Below are 22,047 nucleotides of genomic sequence, written 5' to 3'. Positions count from 1 at the left end.
GAGAGAGAGTGTGTGTGTGTGTGTGTGTGTGTGTGTGTGTGTGTGTACCATGTACTCCAGGCACACAGTTTGTGTCTACTTTAACTCTGTGCTGGTTATTCCATCTGTATGGTGGATGGTTTATAATATCCATGAGGTTCCAGGGCTGAACTGATCTATTAAGAGAAAAGTCCATTTCCCCAGTTTAGTGTAATAGATTAGGAGAAAATAAGATTTTAGTGTATGCTTTAAAAAAGCCCTAAACATCAAAATGGGAACACACACACACACACACACACACACACCCCCTATGTGTAAGGGTGGAGTCATTCAAATGTAGAAGTTACATCGGATGCTTCATTGGGCTTGCTTGAGACATGGTGCACACAGGGTGAGTGTTTTCACAAGCACTGAATTAAATAGTGTTTTCAAGAGCAAGAAGGTTGGGTTGCATTTTGCCCCCATTTACATCAGCTCATAAACACTTTACCCCCTATAATTTTTTAAAGTCTTTTTTCCCTTTTGTGAAGGTGAGTTGGGAGACTTTATCAAATACCTTTGCATAATGGAATACATCTGTGTGGAAATCTTTTCACATCAGGGCATCAGCTACCAAATATGATAATGAAAGGTAGATCTTACCTAGTAGGTAAGAATCTGGACATATGAATAGTAGCAAAACTATCATAGATAGTAATTTTAACAGCAGTTCCAGTAAAAATAATTAAGGAATAGAACTTGTTATAAAATTGCATAATTTGATATCCCAAGCATAATTGTGGAACAGAGAAACAGCCTTTTTTTGTATGTGACATTCCTAATTTGATACTCTTTCAGCTGAATTATGGTTCTTTTGGAAGTGGAGACAGGTAGGCAAGGACCTAATTCCTCTAAACATGAATGTCATCATCATGGATAATTAAAAAAAATCTTCTACAGCCTCTCTGCCAAGGTTCAGGAGGCCTGTTTCTCTGCTTATGGAAGTTTTGTTTGGATCTGGGCCGGGTGACTTGAGTGTTTAGTGATGAGCAATGGTCCCATCAGCCTGCTGCCTCTGAGAATTGAGGCCAATATCAGGACCAGGGCCATTCGTGGGAGGCATGAAGGCAAGGCGCTTCCAGAACCTTTTATGTCTTCTGTGTTAAATCTTGTCAGACCATTCTTGTTGGTATGGTTATGAGGCCTACCAGTTGCTGTTCTGTGAATCTGTTTCTTGAGTGCTATGCAAATGTAGTATTTATAGGACATGAGAGAGGTCTTGAGACTTGGGCTAGGTACTTGTTGGTGAGCATCCTGCCCTTCCCACTCTCGGCGTACGGTGCCTTGCTCCATCTGGTGGCACCATCGCTTCTGTAATAAGAGGAAATATATTCTTATGGCATTTTGGATATGCTGATATCTGGCACATGAGTTTCTGTGAGTGTGCCTGCCAGTTGGTGGTGAAAGGGTGGCAACACCAACCACATCAATATTGGGGCCTACTTCAAAAGGAAATCCACCCTTCTTCACCTGTTCCTGTACACATTTGGAAACAGTATTACTCTGACTGATTGGGCCACCTTCTCCCCACCTGGCAGCTAATGGCTGGATACCCTAGTCGTCACTAACCTGGGTGTTGCCCAGTCAGGACAGGATGCCTGTCTGACCCCTCAGCAGGCTCACGGGCAGTTTTAAGGGCAAGTGCTTGGAGGGTGAGGGGCAGCTTCTGGTTCTTTCTGGTGCTTTCTAAGGGTGGGGGTGGGGTTCTCTAGAGAGGAGTGTAGTTGGCTCAGGGGAAGACTGCTTAGCTGTTTCTAGCATATCTCAAATATTTGTGTTTTTCCCCTGAGCTGTTTATTATTCAGCCTGAGCTCTCTGAAGGTGCGTCAGACTATTTTGAACAAACTTGCAGATGATGCACTGCAGAGGAGGGTCTGATCATTTTGGGTAGAAAGTTGCAAAGTTGATCTTACGTGTTTTAGAGGATTTGTCTCCCCCCCCCCCCCATTCATTTGAAGAACAGAAAACCCTAGGGGTAATCTTAAAGTGTACTCACTTGGGACAGGGAGACAGAGGAGAGGCAGGCATCTGTTTAGGGAACCTGCAGTGGGCTTCAGGAAATGTGTGCTCCCAGGGCTGTTGTGTTGGAGATGACAGGTGTCTCGTTTGGGCCTCCTGAGCCCTGTCAGTCTCCCATGGGTCCTTGTGTAGACTAGTGGTCAGTAAAATAGATGGGCTCTGCTGTGCTCCTGGCAGGGTTTAACGTGATAGCTGCTCTGAGGAGAGGTCCCAAGGAGCCACGTGGGTTATGACTGACTAGGAAATGGTTCCTTTTTTTTTTTTTTTTTTTTTTTAATGATTTTTAAATACTTTTTTTAGAGTGTTTTCTTGGTACTTTTTTTAAGCTTATGTCGGCATTGTCTTCCAGTGTTAAAGGCATCCCTCACCTCTGCATTGAACTTACGGTGTCAATCAATACAAAGGAATGGAACATCCATCCTGAGCCAGTTCCATTAAGTGTAAATTCATACTATTTTAATTTTTTATGCAATCTGATGAGTAGAGCTCAGATTTAAAATTCTTAAAAGCACGTTTATTGTAACAAGACTTGTTATGTATTAATACTGCAGTTTTCAATAAAGATTGACTTGTGTTGCATAGTGTGATTTTTATGGTTTTTGTTTTTTTTTTTCCTGTAGGTTTTATTTTGAGGTGGCATGGCCTGGCTGGAAGGTGGTGTAGTTTCTTTCTAGTTAGGACATGCAGGGTTTGGGGGCAGAAGGCCTTGTGCTGGGCCGTGGTGACCTTGTGTGGCGTGACGGCACGGTGTGTAAGGGTGTGTGGAGGCAACAGTTTGGGAAGACTGCTTCCTCAGGGGAAAGGGGAGGAAAGCTTACCCCCTGTTCCTTTTCTCTTGGTCCTGTGTCCTGGTCCCCATCCTGGAGGACATATTCTTCTCTATTTCATTGAAGAGGATGCTAAAACCCAGAAAGATTGCAGACTGCCAATCCCCCAAATTCACATTTGCTTACTTCAGCTAAACATGGACTCTGGGAGCAGTCAGGGAGCCAACAGGCTTCCAGGCCCCTGTGGTTAGAGGAGCCAAGCCAGCTGTATCCCATACCAGGACAGCTCCCAGACCACATGCTGTCCTCGCAGCTCCTTCTGAGCGTCTGAAGCATTTCTCCCGCCACCTTCGCTTCTTTCCACCAAAGCTCTGAGGGTATGGTTTGCAAGTAAGTGAGCTTCCACCACACTGGGCGATGCTGGGCTCATCCTTTCTGTTTAAGGAGAGGCCCAGGGCAGAGAAAGGTAACTGTCATAGGAAGGATGGAGCATGCAAAGGAGAAAATGCATAGACACAAATGGAAAAACCAGGGCCGACAGGTTATTTTTCATGTTTCTTTATGAAATTAAATGTGGCTTCTGGCTTGGAGAAGGTATAGTGCAAGAGTGACTGACTGTACATGCTGCTGAATTCCCTTAGGCCAGAGGGGCAACTCAGTGTTCCCGCACCCACAAGCCAGGTCCTGGCTGTACTTGTGACCCTTCTCGGCAGGACATGGGCTTCCCTCTTAACTCACATGCTCACTGGACTCTGGGTTAGTGGGTCAGTCCTGGATGCTGGGCCACAGAATTCAGTCCTTATGGCTTCTCACACTCACTTAGGGTAAGGCAATCTTTCTGTGTCACTAATAACAATTATTTTTCCCCAATGTTAGAAAAACAGAACAATCCAGACAGACTGGGAGCAGGTTCTGGAGTCAACCCACAACTACACGTGGACTGGTCACAAACCCTGACAGAAGTATGCAGTGACTATGGTTTTGTTTTCTTTCCACTATAAACACATCACAAGTGAAGAGGGTGTCCAGCAGCCAGGAGTGTCTAGAGAGGGACTGGGAGGCAAAAGAGGTGGGCTCTGGGCCCGACATTTTTGTGCACAGAATTCTGGTTCCCACCCTCCAGGGATGCAAGTTGCCTGGCACCACCAGCTGGGGACCAGCGGCCTGAAGGAGGGCAGAGGGGCACACAGCCCAACTTTGCAGGGGCTGAAGGCAGTCTGCCCAGAGACAGCAGGAGGAAGGATAATAAGATGTCCAGAGAAGAGGGTCCAGAGTGGCCAGTCCTCTCACGCGTGTTGGCCTGGCCGGTGGCTCTGAGCTTGTGGCTCCCAGGAGGCCCCATAGAGGTCCAGAGGGTGGCGGAAGGCTCACCGCTGTGGGCCCCTGCCCCTCCAGCTGGTGTCTTCAGTGCACCAGTGGTGGGGAAGAAACGAAGAATGGGGCGCCGAGCAGTTCCCTCCCTCAGCCTGTAACTTCCAGTGCATATGACAGGCAGAGGAGGCCACATGCTGTGGGCCTCAGGGAGAAAAAGCTGGAGGCCCACTGGAGGGACAGGTCCATACGGTGCTGTCGGGTGGGGGCTGGCTCACTTGCGGAATGGTGCTAGCCGGCTAATGCTGTGCCAGAAGGTGGATGGCTTCCTCTTGGGCTCTGCCAGTACCAAAACCTGTTGCTGGGGCAGGCTGGCCGGCAGTGCCGGGTGCTTCTGGCGTGCCAGGTAGTAGGGCCGGCTGAGGGCTGAGCAGGAAAAGAAAGCAGGGATCACTAGTGCCTAGTGAGCAGGTGTCACATGGCAGAGTGGCAGCCTCTGCTTGGTAGGGGGGGTGGAATGGGTCCCATCCCATGGGAGGGAAGTTCCTTCATGGGGCTGACCACATCCAGTGGCCTGAGCCACTGTAGAGGGGATGGCCAGGAAACCTGGGACGGTGTGGGGCCCTGGAGCTTCTCCATGGCACAGGCCCCTTGCCAGGCATTTATCAGCTCTGTTGGAATGGGGATATGGGCTCCTTGCCAGGAGGTTGTACAGAGGCCTGCCAGAAAGCAGTCCTGCCTGGGGAGGTGTGCTGTCACTAATGCTACTGCTCTGGGGGATGTGAGGGGATTGAGAGCAAAATTATCAACTGCACACTGATTAAAGCTTTGTCACCAGTGGCCCCTTACCACCAACATTTGGGAACAAACACCTGGAAAGGGCAGTGGGCAGCAGATGGGACCTACGTGCTAGCTGGCTTTGTTCTGGGGGTCAGAGAGGAGTTTGATCTTGATCAGGTAGTAGGGCCAGGCTGCTGTGGGAGGAGGTAGGGTACCATCCACTTACCTTTGGGCTTCCCAGTGGCCTGCTGCTTGCTGGCATTCAGCATGGCCTGCTTCCTCTGCAGCTCGGTGATGGAGAAGCCTGGGAGGGAGGACCGCAAATGAGACCTCTGCTTGACCTCTGCTTATTTTGAGGACTTGACTTCCACCTCCTCCCCTTCCCCAGCCAGTGTTGCTCTTGTCCTGTGCCTCTCGGCACCTGGTGTATCCTGCATCTCTCACAGGGTCTGGTGTCCCATCATGCTGCAGATGCTCCGTATCCTGCTCAGCCAGCCTGCCTTGGCCAACCAGGCAGAGGAGATGCTCAGTGGGCCCTCCCTACAACCTTGCCCTACCCATCTCTCACCCAGACCCAGTCCTTGATGTATTATTCAGCATCTAGTGTCCTTTCCACTATGGTGGAGGCTCTTTCCCAGACCAAGAGCCAATCTGGTCACTCTGAGTGTGATGTCCAGGGGCCCATGGAGAGAAAAGGAATGCAGCAGGGAGGTATCTTGCTTATGTTGGGATGGGTGAGGTTTCTCAAAGCCCATGCCCAAATCCTACTTGAATTCTTTGTGCTGGAAAGGGGCCTCATCAGTTCTCTGCAACTGAGAAGGCCCCCACCTTATGGAGTGTGTGTGGTAGAAAAACCTGGACAGGCCAACAGACCATGCCATGCCTTGGGGCTGAAATGAAGAGCTGCCCTGGGTTGTAGCACATGGCTACCTCGCAGTCTCAAGGTTGTCCTGACCTTGCATTCAGGGGTGAGGAGGGCTGGGTGGGCCCTCACAGTGGATCAAGGCTGAGTGGGGTCTCGCACCTGTCTCCTGGTCCAGCCGCACCTGCTCCCTCTCCCTGGCGAAGGCCTTGAGCCAGCGTTGTTTTTGCTCAGGCTTCCTGGCACACAGCAGGTGACTCTCTCCCGTGGTGCCGCAGAGCAGACGGAAAGCATTCTTGACACTCACGTGGAGGTCTCGATCTTTCCCGTCCTCCAGGTCCACCACCTCCAGGCCATCCATGTCCACTCGGCCCTTATAGTACAGCACATCCCGGCGGAGAAGGTCCTACCAGAGACTCTGTGAGCTCCTGCTCTATATCCTGCTTTTCAAGTCCTTACCTCTCAGGCCTCTGAACCACTCTCCTGACCTGTTTATGCCTCACCCCCTGCTCTGCAGTCAGAAGGGCCAGCGGGCTGCACACCCACTTTCCCAGCAGGTGGTAAGCTCACAAGGGCAGAGTGTGGTGTGGCACATGGTTCAGCCATGTGCTGAACCCATGCTGGAGGAGCCTTGTGCCTTCAGTGAAATTACTGACTAGCCTGGAGGGCACCCACTGCCTCACAGAGAGGCAGCCATGGAGACAGTGGGTCAGGGCCCATACTGCACAACAGAAGAGTACCAGGCCTACCGGGCCGGGCCCAGTATCAGTTGACCGGGAGGGCTTCCTGACCAGGGCCACTTGGGCCATGTGCTGAGAGGAGCAGAAGCTAATGGCAAAGAAGAGGCAATAGGAGCAGAGGATGCCAGGGCTCAGGGGGAGCTGAGGTGGCTTTAGAAGCAAGCAGAGGCTAGGTCATGAAGGAGGGTGTTCTCAACAGCACTGGACCCTGGTCAGACTGTGAGGGCCACCCCATGGTCCTCGGGCTACTTGGCTTCCTTCACAGACAGTGATCCTCATCCTGGCCCTATGGGCCTGACCAGGGAAGGGCCTGCTGTACTGAACGTCCTCAGGACGTGTGTGGCTCCTTTTCTCTGGCAGCTACTCCCAGCCCCCAGCTTCACCCCCTCCATTCCCGCTCTGAACGGCTCGTCCAGCAGGGCACAGCAGCTCTGGTACCTTCTTGCAGTAGATGAGCTGGTGGTCAAAGAGGAAAAACATCCTCTGCTGGCTCTTGGCTTGTGGTTGTGTAACACGGGTCAGCTCCCCCGAGTAGATGAGTTCCGAACTCCTGACCAGGAGATCTTCCCCCTGGTGGACCCCAAGGAACACTATGAGCTGAGTGTACCCAAACTGGGAAGCCCCCTCCACTGGGCACTGCCCCCTGCCTCTGTCATGAGTGGGGCAGGCTCCCCACTGGCCTGGTCTGCCTGTGGCCCCCACTTGGCTAGGGTCTGCAGTGAGCAGCAGGCCACAGAGGGAGGGGTTGCTCTTGAAGCCCAAGGCAGTGGTGGGCACAGTGGGGTGTTAAGGAGTAAAAAGGTGGTTTAACCTACAAGTTAGTTGTCTCTGCAAAATGGGGCCAGTGGCGGCCAGTCATGTGCACACTTGAAATGTGACTGATCCCTATTGTGATGTCATGTAAGTAAACACCAATTTTGAAGACTTAGTATAAAGAATGTGAAATATTTCATTAATGATTTTGTTGCTTACATGTTGAAACACTTTGGATATGCTGACTTAAAACATTATTAAAATTAATTTTACCTGCTTTTTTTCTGTTTCCAGATGGCTATTAGAACATCTAAAATGACCCATGTGGCTCCCATGATACTTCGATTAGACAGTGCTATGCTCAAGAATAATTAGACCTGGCTCAAGTCACCTGTGAGCCTTGTCTTTAGGGGCTTATGAAGTTTTCTTAGCTAAATATAGTTAGTACCTGAAGCTCCATCATCAGACCTCAAACTTTCAGGCTAAGCCCCGCCTCACTCTGGTTCCTCCTTAGAAAATGCAAACCATAGCCAGTTATTGGCAGCCATTCAGTTTGGGATAAGTGAGTTTGTAGGGGTCCTTAGCCAGGGCTAGGCCTCAGAACCAGTCACCAGGAAAAGAAAACAAGCAAACAAACAAAAAAACCCCAAAGACTACACCAGGGATTCTAATTCTGTGTTTCTAGGGTGGGGTCCAGGAATCTGTATTTTCATAACATTTTATGGCTGGTGGGTGGGGGTGGAAAGAGCAGGACGGGAAGGCCTCTAAAGGACAGGAATGTCCCCATTAGTTCAGGTCTCTGGGTGGCTTCAGAAGGCAAGACTGGTGGATATAAGGGGCATGTTCAAGCCTGAAGAATAGAATCAGGAATGGAATGAAAACCCATGGCAATCCGTTTTCGGTCATGCTGTGGCAGGCCTGAACCCTTCTGTTGGGAGTCCCAATAGTTACTGCCACTTGGGGATCTGGCCTGTCCCTTGAGGGCTGAGGACTAGCTCCTCCTGCTGGGCCAGCTGACCACACTGGGAGCAGCATCCTATGTCACACATGCTGGGCACTCTTGACCAGGAAAGAGGCCACCAGGCCTGCAGCTCCATGCTCCATGCTCTGCCTGGGCAGAGGACCAGCTCTCCTACTGCCAGCTCCCAGAGCATGACTCCCACTTCAGCTCCTTCCTAGATTTTTCAAAGGCAAGCGTGATTTTAAAGCAAGGAGCCATGCCCCACGGTATTTTCCGAGCTGTGGGGCCCTCACCTCCCAATCCTCTATGGAGCTCTGCCACTGAGCAATCTTGTCAATGTTTTCAAGCCTCCGTTTCCGTTCGTTGATGAGCTGGGCCACATTCTTCATGGCATGTAAGGCTGCCTCCACATCCTTGAAGTCCCTGGGGCATAATAGACATGGAAGAAGGTTGTACTAGGGAAGGCAGAGAGGGGCTGTGGAGCTGCCTCCCTCTGGGGCTATGCCCTTGGCAGTTTTCACTTGTCAATGCCAGATGGTGCGTCTGGGCACCACAGAACTTAATATCCTATTTTTGTCCTCTTCTCTCATTGTAATGACAGCATGTGACAGCAGGGACTATTTTACTATGTGCTGTCAGAACTCAACACTCTGGCTGACCCAAGGCATGAAGAGCCTCAGACTGCCCTCCCTTTCCAGCAGCCTCCTACCTGTGCTGGGGGGGTGTGTACTTGAGCAGCTCAGCCAGCTGCAGAGGGTACTTGCAGATCTTCTGTACCGGTGTCAGCAGAAAGCCGTCCAGGGAGATATCTATCATCTTCTGTAGTAACCGGCAGGCCTCAAAGAAGTACACATACTTGCTGAGCTTGGTAAGCCTGGAGAGCTCCACACAGGCATTGGGGTGGTTGTTGCAGTACTCCGAGTAGATCTGGAAGTCTGCTTGCTGGGGGCACAGCTGGAGGTCAGGATGGTGACCTCCTGCTCCCTCAGGCTACCCAGGCAACTGGGGCACAGCATAGGAGAGGGAGCAGGGGCCTCTGTATTTCCCTCAGGAGCTGGGCTCAGAGGGCCCAGACTCTCTGTACCCATGTCACTGGGCACAAGCTATGTGGAATTAGACACAGGGTTATTAGACACTGAAAACTCAGGCATGTGTGTGTCCTGTCACCACCCAGATTTCTCAGCAGATATTTTGACTGTATGTCAGTTTTTTTTTTTTTTGGAGGGTGAAATCAATGATGTTAATAAGGAAGCACTGCCAAGGCCAAAAACTAGAAAGAGAGAGAGAAAGGAGAGAGAGAAGGAGAGAGAGGACAGGGGAAAGAAGGGGGAGAAGAGAAAGAAAGGAGAGACAGAAGGGGAAAGTGGAGTGGGGGGAAGAAGGGAGAGAGAGAAGGATAGAGAGGAGAGAGGATTGGGGGGAAGAAGGGAGAGAAAGGAGAGTGAAGGGGAGAGAAGAGAGGAGATAAAGAAGGAGAGAGAGGGAGAAGAGAGAGAGAGGGAGGGACAGAGACAAGGAGAGAGAGAGGGAGGGAGAAGGACAGAGAGAAGGATTGAGAGGAGAGAGACAGAAGGAGATTAAGGGAGATTAAATGGCTTCCAGGGTCTATGTCTGTGCCCCCTGGTGTCTCGCTTCTTCCTCACAAAGCTCTGGCTTCATATCTGGGTAGCCAGTGCCACTTTATCCATTCACCATGTGACAGATACGTCCACATTGTGTGTGTATTGTTTAAAAAAATTTTTTTTTCATGTTTATTTTGAGAGAGAGAGAGACAAAGCATGAGCGGGGGAGGGGCAGAGAGAGAGAGGGAGAGAGATCCCAAGCAGGCTCCACACTGCCAGGGCAGAACCTGACACCAGGCTCAATCCCACGAACCACGAGATCATGACCTGAGCTGAAATCAAGAGTCAGATGTTTAACCAACTGAGCCACCCAGGTACCTCTTGTGTGTGTGTCTTGAGACACACACACGAGGCACATGAGACTCACTGTGCCTTTTTTCTTTTCATTTTTTTTTTTTTGTTGTTGTTGTTGTTCTATCTACCTGACCCAGAGAAAGACTGGGTCTTTAGTGACTAGGACTTCACGGACTTAGGTGGGAAAGGAGGGTAACAGCAGTAAGCTCACTGGCCAGTTGCTGTGATGGTCATACTGGGTAATGTCGATAAAGTGCCTATCCCTCCCTTCCAGCCCCCATCACAACTCTGCCTGCTGCATAACTGGCTCCAAATCCCACACTCACTCAGGTGCTCTGACCCCACTACCCATTCCTGCTCAGGGAATCTAAGGTCTCCCCTTCCAGCTCTCCTGCCACTGGAGCCAGGTAATAGGGCCCTTCCAACAGCCCCCTCAACCCCCACCCCCGTATACACTGGTAGTAGCCAGGAAGGAACCCATATTGTCCTTGATGGGCTGGCCTTGGCATCCTCTGCTCAACCCCACATAAATGCCACAAGAGACAGAAACAAGTGCTTCCTTACCAGGCAAGGCCAGGAGTCCATCTAGCCCACACCATCCAATTAAATCCAATTAAATCACCAATCCAACTGGCATTTAGAGTGGAAGTGCTACACATTACACAAATTCCAGTTTTCTCACTGTGTGAGGAAGCCCAGAATCTGCTGTGACAGCTCTGAGGATGCTCAGCAGGTGGCCCCGCCCAGCTTTGCCTTCTATTTCTTGTAGCCCAAGAAAACCTTTCCCGCTGATGCCTAAGGCCCCGTGCTCCAAGGAGCCTTCTCTGACTTGGTCTGCCTCCCAAAGAGGCAGAGACATTGCTGAAACAGCGCTGGAGGGTGAAGGCGGTTGGGCACTAGGGGAGTGGAGCCTGGAAGCTTCTGGGAAGAGAAGAGCAAGTTGCCTGGGCTTTTAGCCTACAGGGCCCACTTCTGTCTTCGAGGAGGCCAGAATGGGAGCCAAGGGCAAAGGGCGGCTTACATGCTCAGGGGCCAGGGTGTGTGTGTGCAGGGGAGTGGGGACCACCAGCAAAGAAGGGCAGAGGGGGACTGCCTGGCTGGGAGGCCTGGAGAATGGGCCCTGGGCAGAGAGGTTTCTGGGGCAGGGCGTGCTCACGTGCTCCAGGAAGCAGGCGCCCAGCTCGCTCAGGTGGGGGCGCTCCCTGTTGAACTTCTGCTCTAGCGCCTTCACGAACGCCTTCTGGCACCGGTAGATGTCCTCGATGTTCCCAAAGATGGTGCGCAGCTGTTCCTCGCTGAACATGTCAGCACGCTTGCGACACTGCCTGATGTAGCCCTGCAGCCCATGGCCTGTCAGGTCTCTCTCTGGTCCCCCCACGCCACCCTCCGCACCTCCTGCTAGGCCTCACCTCGCAGATGTCCCGCAGATGCTTGATGTAGTCCCGCTCAGTGCTGAGGATCTCGTTGATGACGTTGGTCCGCATCTGGTCCTTGCTGCTCTGCCCCTCGGCACTTCCATCCTCGGCCCCGCTGTCCCCGGCCCGCAACGTGTCATCGTCGGCGGGCTCGTCCTGGTTCACCCGCAGCTGCAGGCAGCACGTGGCCAGTCAGTGCCCGGAGGGTCAGCCCCTGTGGCCCGCACGCAGGGGCAGTGGTGAACTGAGCTGGGAGGAAGGTAGGCATGGCAGCCCCCTGCCCCCAACACCGGAGGCTCGCCAGCCCCTCCAGAGGCGCCAGCTTCTGTCCCTCTCCCTCTCTGTCGCCTTCTGTCCCCCTCCCCCTCCTGCGCTGGTGCTGGACTCCGTGCTGGGAGCAGAGTGGATGCTCACTCTTAGGGGGTTTCCGAACCAGTGTCTGCTCACACCAGCCCCTCTAGGGCCTGTAACAGAAGTGAATGGGTGATTGGGGCCTTTCTGGCTCTGTGACCTGGAACTAGGACAGGCTTGGGGTGGACAATGGGCCGTTTATCCATGAGGTCTGGGGCAGGGGAAGCAATGAAACCCAAGGTCTGAGAACTCTACTCCCCACTGCCTTCTGCATGGCCTTTGAGGGCACCCGGGTTCCTTCCTTGGACACCAAAGGCCACCATAGGTAGGTTCTGGGTCTCCTCCCTGTGATCTCTTGTGCTAACGACTTAACTTGTCCAAGCCTCAATTTTCTCAGGTATAAGTGGCTGTTCCCAGCTCTCAGAGCGTTGCGGAAGTTTGAGATGCCTATCCAACTTTTCTGAATAGTGTTTAGTAAATGCCTGATACACCGAGTTGTTTGTGGTGGTGGCATTCTAACATGCAGATTCCCCCTGGAGGAATCCACACACCATCATTTCTGACCCATTCCTTTCTGAACACTAAGGGCACCCTGGTGGGAGGGGTGGGGCAGGCAGGAGTTTGTGATGGTCTGCGGGTGGAGGAAGGTTGTGTCACAATTCTGTGGCTGGCCTTCTTCACATCCCCGTCCCCACACCTCCCATCTCCAGCCCGCAGTCTTGCAGTCGCAGCACAGCCATAGGTAGGTGGGGGTCCATGCCCAGCACCTCTGACCCCAGAGCAGTTTCAGGTCTGCACTTCTGAGCAGAGCCAGTTGGCTCCTTATGGACCCAGAGAAAGCATAGGCTGGTGCCATACCCTCACGAAGCTGGCTGGAAACCACCCCTCGCCATCAGCAACACGACCCCACCACCACTCTCTGTTGGTGGCATCCATTACTTCGATGACATCCCCAGCTTTGAAGCCCAGTTCCTGGTCATCCATGGTGACATGGTCCCAGAGTGCTTCAGCACAGACCACACTGCCATCACTGATGAGCTGTAGAGAGAGCCACAGACAGGCAGATCAGTGGGGTAAAGCTGCCAGGGACCTCCTCATGGGGCAGGGTGTTCCTGTTTTCTGCCCCCCCACCCCTCAGCAGCCCTGAGAAGAGGGGATCCTGACTCATGTTACAAAGGAGTGAACGGAGGCTCCTCCTGAGCCAGCCATTCTTCAGGGAACAGGACTATGCCCTGGGCATGTCTGGACTGGCAGGGCTCATGATGAAGCCTGAAGTGAACTTGACCACTAGAATACTGGTGAGCCACAGAATCTGAGAGGCAAGCATGTTGCTCACTCCCCTGCACAGGGCACATCTTCCTCCCATCCCCATTGGACTAGTGATTAAATTATTGTTCTCAGCTTCATTTACCATCTCTGCTCTGCTCTGTGATGCTGGGGCTGAGCACAGCAAGCTACATTTCTTCTGTGCCAGCTGCTCCCTGTTAGGTTCTCCAAATGTGGCATTGGAGGGTACCACAAGGCTGGAGGGAGAAGGGCTTGCTCCCTCCTGCTGGCTTCTTGTGGACTTGCATTACCTGTGAGGTCACCTGGCAAGCAACGGCACCACTCCTCCCAGGGACAGAGGTTCCCAGCCATCACGGTAGCTGGATCTGGTTTGCAGTGTTTTTCCAACACTGGCAGAACCGGTCTCTTGGCCCTCCCCTGCCACGTCCACCAGCACTAGTTGAGCAGCACCTATCCTCAGACTTCTAGGTCCCAAGCCCTACAGGATCCTCAGCTTTAATTACTCCAACCTCTTTCCTATATTCCCTAGCTGTAGGAGAGGTAGGTTCACCTTGCAGCTGCTACCTCTGTAACAGATACCTCAGGATTGTTCTTGTGCACTCGGGTTATGGAGTCAAGTACTTTAAAACTGGCTCATAATTCTTTATATTAATTTCTCTCTGCTGAAATAACTTGGGGTGTTTCCTTACTCCAACATGGCCATGGACCTCACATCAGGAGCGACGCTCCTATCATGGATCTCACATCAGGAGGAGATGGAATTCCGCCCCCCCCCCCCCCCAAGCCCCCAGGCAGCTCTTGTGCTCAGAGCTCCATTTCCTGTTGGGCTGACACCTGCTTTCCTGTAACATGGGCTCAGTTTCTGCTCCGTGAATAATGAATGGCTCTGAGTGCTCAGGACAAGAGGAAGGGTAGACAGGGGGCTATACAAGAGGTGAGATCTATGCCCCTTTCTGCTGGGACCAAGTGTTGGCTCTATCACAGCCATAGGCTGGCTCTTTGGTTAAGCAGTCACTCCCTCAGAGCATCACCAGTCAGGCCGTCTGCGCCAACTCTTTCCTCCTCTGAGCTGCTTGCCTCTGACCCCATTCATGAGTGTGAATCCTCCCTTGGCTTCAGGGACCTTTCCTCGGTGCTCCCAGGGCAGTGTGTGTTCTGTTCCTCAGATTGAAATGGGAACCAGAGCAGGGCTGCAGCAAGACTAGCTGGGTCTTCACCTGAGAGTTCCAGTAGCTAAAATGTTTTCCCCAAACCCTGAATGGGCAGAGCGAAGGGTAGGGCGGGCCACCTGGTACCAGAGCCCACTCAGGCTGGAACCTTCCCTAGGGTAGGGCCTGAGCAAGCACATTCAGAAACCTTCAGTTTATGTGTTCTGGGAATGGAACCTGCTCCAAACCCTGATGAAATCATTCCTCAGAATGATTATATGCACATTTACTCTCACACAACAGCCATTCAGGGGCTGCAGATGCCCAAGGCCCACCAGAGACCACAGGCACCAAGCACTGGGTTATTTCTGGGGGGTTGCATGCCTCCTCAAGAGACCATTGCAATCATCCCAGCTAAAAAGACCTACTACAGGTATGTCCTCTTCTGCAAGAAGGCCTGGCCCCCAGGATCAAGACCTCCTGGCTGCAATATGACAAGATGAGACCAGAGGACTCAGCAAGGCATCATGAAAGGAGCCAGCCTGCTGTACCTAGGGAGCAGGCACTAGACTGGGCAGCCCATAGCTGGCACACTCCACACAAGCAGGCTACCACTCCTGGCCTTGAAAGATCTTGCCTGAAGACGAGGAAGAAAGTACTCAAGGGTGGTATGGGTGAGCCAATGAGAATGTGGGCTGCAGGTGAATGTCCTCTTTCAGGGACAGCGATCACAGGTAAGCATGTGCATCGGGACCGAAGGTGTGTGTGACGATGGGTGAGTGTGGGCATAAAGACAGAGGGTGTGTATGACATCAGGCAAATGTGTGCATCACGATGGAGGGAATATGTGACTATAGGCTATTTGGGTAGTTTTGATCCTTGAGAGGCGGGTGTTCCGAGACCCCCCTCTTCCTGCACACACCCTGACATGCACCTGCCAACACACATTTACATACTCACTAACAGGATGCTACACTTTGATCTCCGGAGAACAGTATGCCATATTGCAGGTGTATGCTGTCCACCCTCAGTTCACACCAGCTACATACACATGCAGGTCTCTAGGACAGCATGGATGCTACCTTCACTGCTGGAGCCCAGGCAGGGAGGAAGCAATGCAGACATACCCACACAGCCCAGCTTCCCACCATTTCTCTTCCCAGGTTGTTTCCTACTAATATTAACTAGGCCAGGTGCCTCCTCCTAACTCCAGGTTTTCTCAAGTGAGCCCTGAGCAAAAGCCCCTCTTGTCAGGCCCAATGACTCCCCCTTCTGCTTTATTCTGCCAGCCCTTGCAGAGAGGTGCACATCCTACAGAGTGGTTTCCTGTATAGCTATGGGGGGAAGGGTTCCAGGTATGGGACAAACAGGTAAGGCTTCCCAGAGAGACCATGGTTCCTGACCTTTATGGACAAGCCCCAAAACCTGCCTTGTCCAGTTATCCAGAAGCCCTTGGTGGTGGCGGTGGTGGTGGGGTTGGTCATGTTTGTCACTTCCTTGTCCTAGTACCTTGCTGTGCACAGGAGTTACCTGACAGACTCACAGTCTTCAGCAAATCCCCTGGTCTCCCTCACTGATGCCACAGTAACCATGTGCTCTCCCTGGGCCACAAAGCTCCTCTATAGATCCACAAAAGGGCGGCACTCTGTCACCAAGATAAAATGTAGCTCCAAGAGGTCAGACATGCATTCTACCTCCAGGATAGTCCAGAGGCCATCAGGGCCCACACTAGATGGGTTTCTGGGCAGAGGCCCTTCCTGAAGCTCTCTGTCTGAGGTACGGCTGCACAGAAGCCCAGATTCGAGTCCAGTAGGCTGAGGGGCAAGGGTTGCAGGTTCATTCTTGGCCTGGCAGTGGGGAGCAGAAGCTGGCTCTGAGACATGGGCTGTTTACCCGGGGGCAGGTCGGGAGAGGGAGGGGGCAGGATCCAGTCTTGTGCCCTGGAGACTTTGACAGGCTGGAGGAAGCCAGGCTTTACCTCAAAGCTGCTCTTGATGACCACTCACGACCCTTCCCACCCTGTCCTATCTCCTCCTCTCTCTCACACACATGCCCACCCTGTCCTATCTCCTCCTCTCTCTCACACATGCGGGCTGGTGGAGGATTCCAATCAGTCTGGGAAGGAATATGGCTCAGCTCCTCCAGGCCGCGGCCCAGCAGGGGAGAGTGGGTGTTCAGAATGCCCACGTTCCAGGGATGCAGGCAGGGCTCTACCCGTAGTAGCGGCATGCTGGCCGAGACCACTAACCTGGATAAAGCTACTGCAGATGACACGTGCACAGGAACCCACTCATCTCCCCATTTTTCAACCCACACAGAAACGCATGTCCAGTTCCGCGCACACGGCAGTCACACGTACACTTTCCAGACAACCACAGACAGCCGTGTCCACAGCTGCATCCGCATCCTCAGTTACACGAAGAGACACGCCATTTTAGGTACACGCACACGCGCACGGCACAAAGGACAGGCAGAAGAACCCCGTGGCACAAGGGTCACCAAGCCCCAGAGTCACCTGCAGGGCCGCATCACCCGGGGGACGCACGCACACACTGGGCCGTGGCACATGGAGCTGGCAGAGGAGGGGGGCACCAGGGCCAGGCGGGGTCAGCCGGCGCACCTCCGGCCACTGCGGGCACTGCGGAGGACGCGGCTGAAAAGGAAGATGCTTGGCGGCGCGGCGCCACTCACCCCTGCGCGATCCCCCGCGGCGCCCTGCCCAGGCGGTCAGCGGAAGGCCAGCAGGAATATCAGCACGACGTTGATGAGGACCAGGAGCGCCAGCACGGCGAAGACCACCACGCGCTGGGCGCCGGGGGGCAGGTTGCAGCGCAGCAAGGCGCGCAGGGCGCTGCCGGGCGCCGCGGGGCGTCGCCGGGACTGCGGGGCCCTGGCCATGGCCCCGGCCTGCCAGCCCCGTGCGGCCCGGAGATCCCGCCGCGATAGGGCGGGAGCGGGGTGGCCCGGAGCGCCCGGAGGGGGGCGGAGCCGCTGCGGTCACCGGGCCCGGGGCTTCTCCAGCTCAGCTCGCGACGTGCGCGCCGCGTCTCCAGGCCCCGCAGCCCTAGCAACCGAGCCGGCCGCAGGGGCGGGGGAGCCGGGGTGGGAGGGGTGAGGAGGCTCGGGCGTGCGAGGCGGCCTGCCCGGGGCGCCTCCTGAGGGGGGGGTGGAGGGGGTGGGGAGGGGTTCCTAGGGGGACCTAGACGCGCTCCCGGTGATCGGGGGCCCCGCACTGACCGGGCGCGGAGGGCCGCGGCGGCGCTCGGGGCAGGGCGTGGGAGGAGGTGCGTGGGGGGTGCCTCAAAGCTTCACAGTATTGGGGTACCGGGCCATGGGGATAGGCCAGGGGCTCTGATCCCTAATACCAAGAGCTGTCGTGGCCCCCACTTCAGGAGTCAACGCATCTTGCAAAGGTCAGGTAATTTGCTCACTCATAAAAGCGCCTAGGAATACAGGGATGGTGGAGTCAGGACAGACTGAGGCATCACCCACATGGAGGTGCTCCAGGAAGGTCCTGACTCAGGACTTCTCCTTACTGACCCATCCCAGCAGCATTTTGTTCCTTTGGGAAAGCAGCTGGCTTCTTCAGTGGCTACTCCCCTTCTCGCCCCCCACCCCCCGCCACCGTTTTATTGAGGTATAACTGACAAAAATTGTATATATTTAAGAGATATAATTTGATGTTTTGAAATAGGTATACATTGTGAAATAATCACCACAATCAGGCTAATTACCCTATCACTTCTCGTGTGTGTGTGTGTGTGTGTGTGGTGACAACACTAAGATCTAACCACTTCACACACTTCAAGTATACAACACAGTACTCCTTAACTATGGTCACCATGCTGCCATGCTGCACATTAGATCTCCAGAATTTAGTCATCTGGCACAACAGAAACTTTGTATACTTTGGCTGACATGTCCCTATTTTTCCCTCCCTCAACTCCAGGCAATCCCCTATCTTCTGCTTCTATGAGTTTGTTTGACTTTTAGATTACACATATGATAAATAAGATGACACACTTTTCATCTTTCTGTGTCTGGCTTATTTCACTTAGCATAATGTCCTCCAAGTTCATCCATGATGTCACAAATGGTGGGCTTTCCCTTTTAAAGGCTGAATAATATTCCATGGCATATAAACCACATTTTGCTTGTCCAATCATCACGCAATGAACGCTTAGGTTGTTTCCATGTCTTTGCTACTGAATAATGCTGCAGAGAAGATGGGAGTGCACATATCTCTTCGAGATCCTGATCCCATTTTCTTGGAACACCCACAAATATGATTGCTGGATCACATAATAATTCTACTTTAAATTTTTTGAGGAGCTTCCTTACTGGCTGTACCAATCTACATTCCCATCAATAGTTTATAAGGGTTTCCTTTTCTCCACACTGTCACCAACACTTATCTTTTGTCTTTTTAATAATAGCCACTGTAAGAGATGTGAGGTGATATCTCATTGTGATTTTGGTTTGCATGTCTCTGATGATTAGCAATGGTGAACATCTGTCCATATACCTGTTGGCCATTCTGTGTATCTTCTTTTGAGAAATGTCTATTAAGGTCCTCTGTCCATTTTAAAAATGGATTATTTGGGTTTTTTGCTACTGGGTTGTATGAATTACTTATATATTTTGGATATTAATCCTTTATCAGATATATGGTTTGCAAATACATTCTCCCATTCCACAGATTGCCTTTTCACTCTGTTGATAGTTTCCTTTAATGTACAGAAGCTTTTAGGCCTGGTGTAATCCCACTTATCTATTTTTGCTTTTGTTACATGTGCTTTTGGCATCATATCCAAAATAACATTGCCCAGACCAATGTTGAGAAGCTTTTCCCTATTTTCTTCTAGTACTTTTGTGGTGTCAGGTTTTTGGTTTAAGTCTTTAATCCATTTTGAGTTGATTTTTGTGTATGGTGTGAGTTAAGGGCCCAATTTCATCTTCTGCATGTGGTTCAGCAGCTTTTTAAAAAAATCCTGTGTCAGCTATGCAGGAGTATCCTATGTCAGTTCCTATTATGCTCCCTCCTGGGGAGTTCCCACTGCCTCCCTGACAGACTGTACACTTAGCCCTGTAGGGTTCAAAGCTCATGTGCAGGTGTCTATCACTCCATCCACAAAGATGTGCTCTGTCACAGTCACCATGCCCCTCTGATGGATCAGAAGGATGCAGCCAAGCAGGCCAAGGAGACTTAAAGGCAGATCAGAAAGACCTGCTCAGAGATTTCCAGGCTCCATGCTCAACACTATGGCCTCCCGGGGCAGAAGGAGTCATGGAATTTGGGCAGAGGCACGTGTTCACACATGAGTGACTTTGTTTCCTGTATATTGAGGTTTCTCTGTGTGTGTTAGTACTACATGCATGTGAGTGAGTACAGATGAGTCACCTGTGGACACCACCATCCTGCTGAACACCCCAAGCAGGTGCCGGGATATATGTGCACATGTGGGTACCTGTGTGTGTGCCAGGGGAGGGCTAGGATTACATCCAGAGAGGCTGGCTGCCCTCCTCAGATCTAAAGGTTCTGTTCCCATCTGTCTGGTCGTGAGGGGAAAGTCATTTTTCTGTTTCTCTTCAGTTCAGAAAACTAGGCTCAAGATTTGCTCCCTCAATTTCTCAGGAGGATAGTGGGGTAACAGAAGGCATCAAAGGCTCCCAGCCACCCCAAATCCCAGGGCTCCTTTGTAAGACTGTGTGACATGCCCTCTTGGGAGGGTGTGGCTCAGAAGTCCTGACTTTAGGCCAGATGTTTCATTGTGTTCCTGTGGTTCCAAGGAAGAAAGGCACAGAGGACAGTTCTGGGAATCCACTGGTCAGCACCGTGCTGAGGGCTGTGGGTCTATAGCACTCTACCTGATGCTGTACTGGCCCCAGAGGCCTGTTTTAGGGCTTCAGCCATGGCCCATTTCTGGAACAAGACCTCTGTCTCCCCTGTAGCTGACCACCTTGGGGCAGAAGAACCTCTGAACCTGGGCTGGGACCAAGACCTAAGAGGTGGCCACTGCCTTGCCGGGCGGCACCCAGACTTTTGATCCTGGTGAACTGGGGTGATAGCAGGGAACACAATGGCAACGTCCTTTTTGTGTATGTTTCATGACCAAAAAAGCAAAGCCAGAAAAGCTTGAAAGCAAAGGCCTTGGCTCTTGAGGGGTTCAAATTGGATGGTTCCAAGCCAGGGAGGGGAAGATAAGTGGAGGAGGTAGCAGGGAGTTGCAGGGAGGCACTGCCAGTGACAGGACTGGCAGGGAGATGGACAGGTGACATAGGTGTTTGGACAGATGAGGGATAAGCCCCCAGCACTGTAGCTTGGGGATGGATGAGGAAAACTGCTCTGGGTGTGCTGGCCACCAGACAACTTACAGTCCTGGCCCAGGGTCTCCTGCTACCCCATCTCATGGAGAGTTAAGTGAGGTTGTTGTCCAACAACAGGGCATGAAAAGGTATCTGGGGCACTGACCAGTATCAGGCTCTTCCCTTGGGCTGGTGCCAGAAGGGGTACCAGAGCCAGGTAGGCCTTGGGATGGATCTCCAGGCTCACAGACACTGGGGAAGACAGAAACACCTGGAGAGAAGGTCAGACTATCTCCATGGAGGGGGAGGTCATAAGCTGGCCTGGTGTCCTGAGTGTCCTCTTAGTGTTCCACAAAGAGTTTCTGGGAGCTTGAGGATGGCAAGACTCTCTTCTATCCTCAGGTTACCCTATGGCCTGTGGGCCAGGACAGTCCTGCTTCCCACCCGCTGTGCTGGCCTAATTATTGGTAGAGCTCCTATTATGCTCTAAGCCCCAGGTTAGAGGACAAGATTTATGTCTGACTGCCCTCTAGTTCACACTTATCTCTTCTCAGCAGGAGGATCCAGGAACTGTTCTTGGCACGCCCCCTCCGTGCCCTCCTAGAGTGGGGACATCAGGTGCTTGGAGCAGACCTGGATACAATAAGACCCTCAGAGCCAGAGTCAGGTAGTGGGCAGAACTAGGGAAGACTGGCTCCACACATGCGCCCTTTGTTAATGCAGCCATGACCTGGCCCCCAGGGGAGATGCTGCCACCCACAGCACAGCGGAGGGGGCATCAGAAGACCCCAGGCCAGGAGCCATGCCCTCCCCTCCTCTGGTCCCATCTCACAACTGGGCGGGGGGTGGGGGTGGTGTAGGACTGGTGGAAATGAAAAGAAGACACCTCTCCTTTCAGCCCTCAACCCCAGAAAAAAATCCTTGGGCTAATGATACCCTCAGGCCTGACTCCAGCCCAGCAAAGTATGCTCAGAGCCTCATGAGGCAGGGAAAGGCTGGGAAAGGCCGGGAAGAGGGTGAGGAATTGGGCAGACAGACATAGGCCTCAGTCATGGGCATCTGGACAAGGTACCAGACCGCATGATGCTAAAAAAAAAAAAAAAAAGGAACACTTCTAGGCACTGCAGTTAACTCATGTTGCAGGGTCTGGACCATCACAAGGCGCAAGGCACAAGTGAGATGCAGAGAATACAGAATGAATATGATATTGTGTCCCTTTTCACTTTTGTCAGCACACAGACATGCACTGTCTACCCCCACCCTCAACATTCCTAAATATTCTGTATCCCAGGGCCTGGGACATTACTTGACAGTAATTACATGCTCAGTAAATATGTCACATGCATCCAACACACACATATACACATCACACTCATAAACCTGCAGGTGCATGTGTTTGTGAGCACATGCACT

The 22,047-nt window shown here is 52.4% G+C and overlaps 1 protein-coding gene across 8 annotated transcripts in view; it reads right to left on the bottom strand.

The window, feature by feature from the left end:
- Positions 1–3,346: 3,346 nt before the first annotated feature.
- The window catches only part of ARHGEF4 (Rho guanine nucleotide exchange factor 4), a 262,203-nt gene continuing 243,502 nt past the window's right edge, over positions 3,347–22,047 (bottom strand). For 4 of the 8 annotated variants that reach the window (XM_053910198.1, XM_053910200.1, XM_019469509.2 and 1 more), the window contains 9 exons: positions 12,752–12,931; positions 11,537–11,713; positions 11,284–11,463; positions 8,921–9,153; positions 8,505–8,634; positions 6,936–7,067; positions 5,920–6,163; positions 5,122–5,199; positions 3,347–4,541 (listed from right to left, as the gene is read on the bottom strand). In XM_053910198.1, coding sequence (XP_053766173.1) covers positions 4,390–4,541; positions 5,122–5,199; positions 5,920–6,163; positions 6,936–7,067; positions 8,505–8,634; positions 8,921–9,153; positions 11,284–11,463; positions 11,537–11,713; positions 12,752–12,931 — 1,506 coding nt within the window. In that variant the 3' untranslated portion in view covers positions 3,347–4,389. Of the gene's footprint in view, positions 4,542–5,121; positions 5,200–5,919; positions 6,164–6,935; positions 7,068–8,504; positions 8,635–8,920; positions 9,154–11,283; positions 11,464–11,536; positions 11,714–12,751; positions 12,932–16,576; positions 16,746–17,019; positions 17,322–22,047 lie in introns of those variants that run through there. The other 4 variants (XM_019469507.2, XM_019469508.2, XM_053910213.1 and 1 more) reach the window with 3 other exon arrangements.

Source organism: Panthera pardus, unplaced genomic scaffold (assembly GCF_024362965.1).
Source record: "Panthera pardus isolate Hobbes unplaced genomic scaffold, ASM2436296v1 HiC_scaffold_10, whole genome shotgun sequence".
NCBI lineage: Eukaryota > Metazoa > Chordata > Mammalia > Carnivora > Felidae > Panthera > Panthera pardus.
Note: the sequence above shows the minus strand (reverse complement) of the source record. Positions and strands in the feature narration are given on the sequence as shown.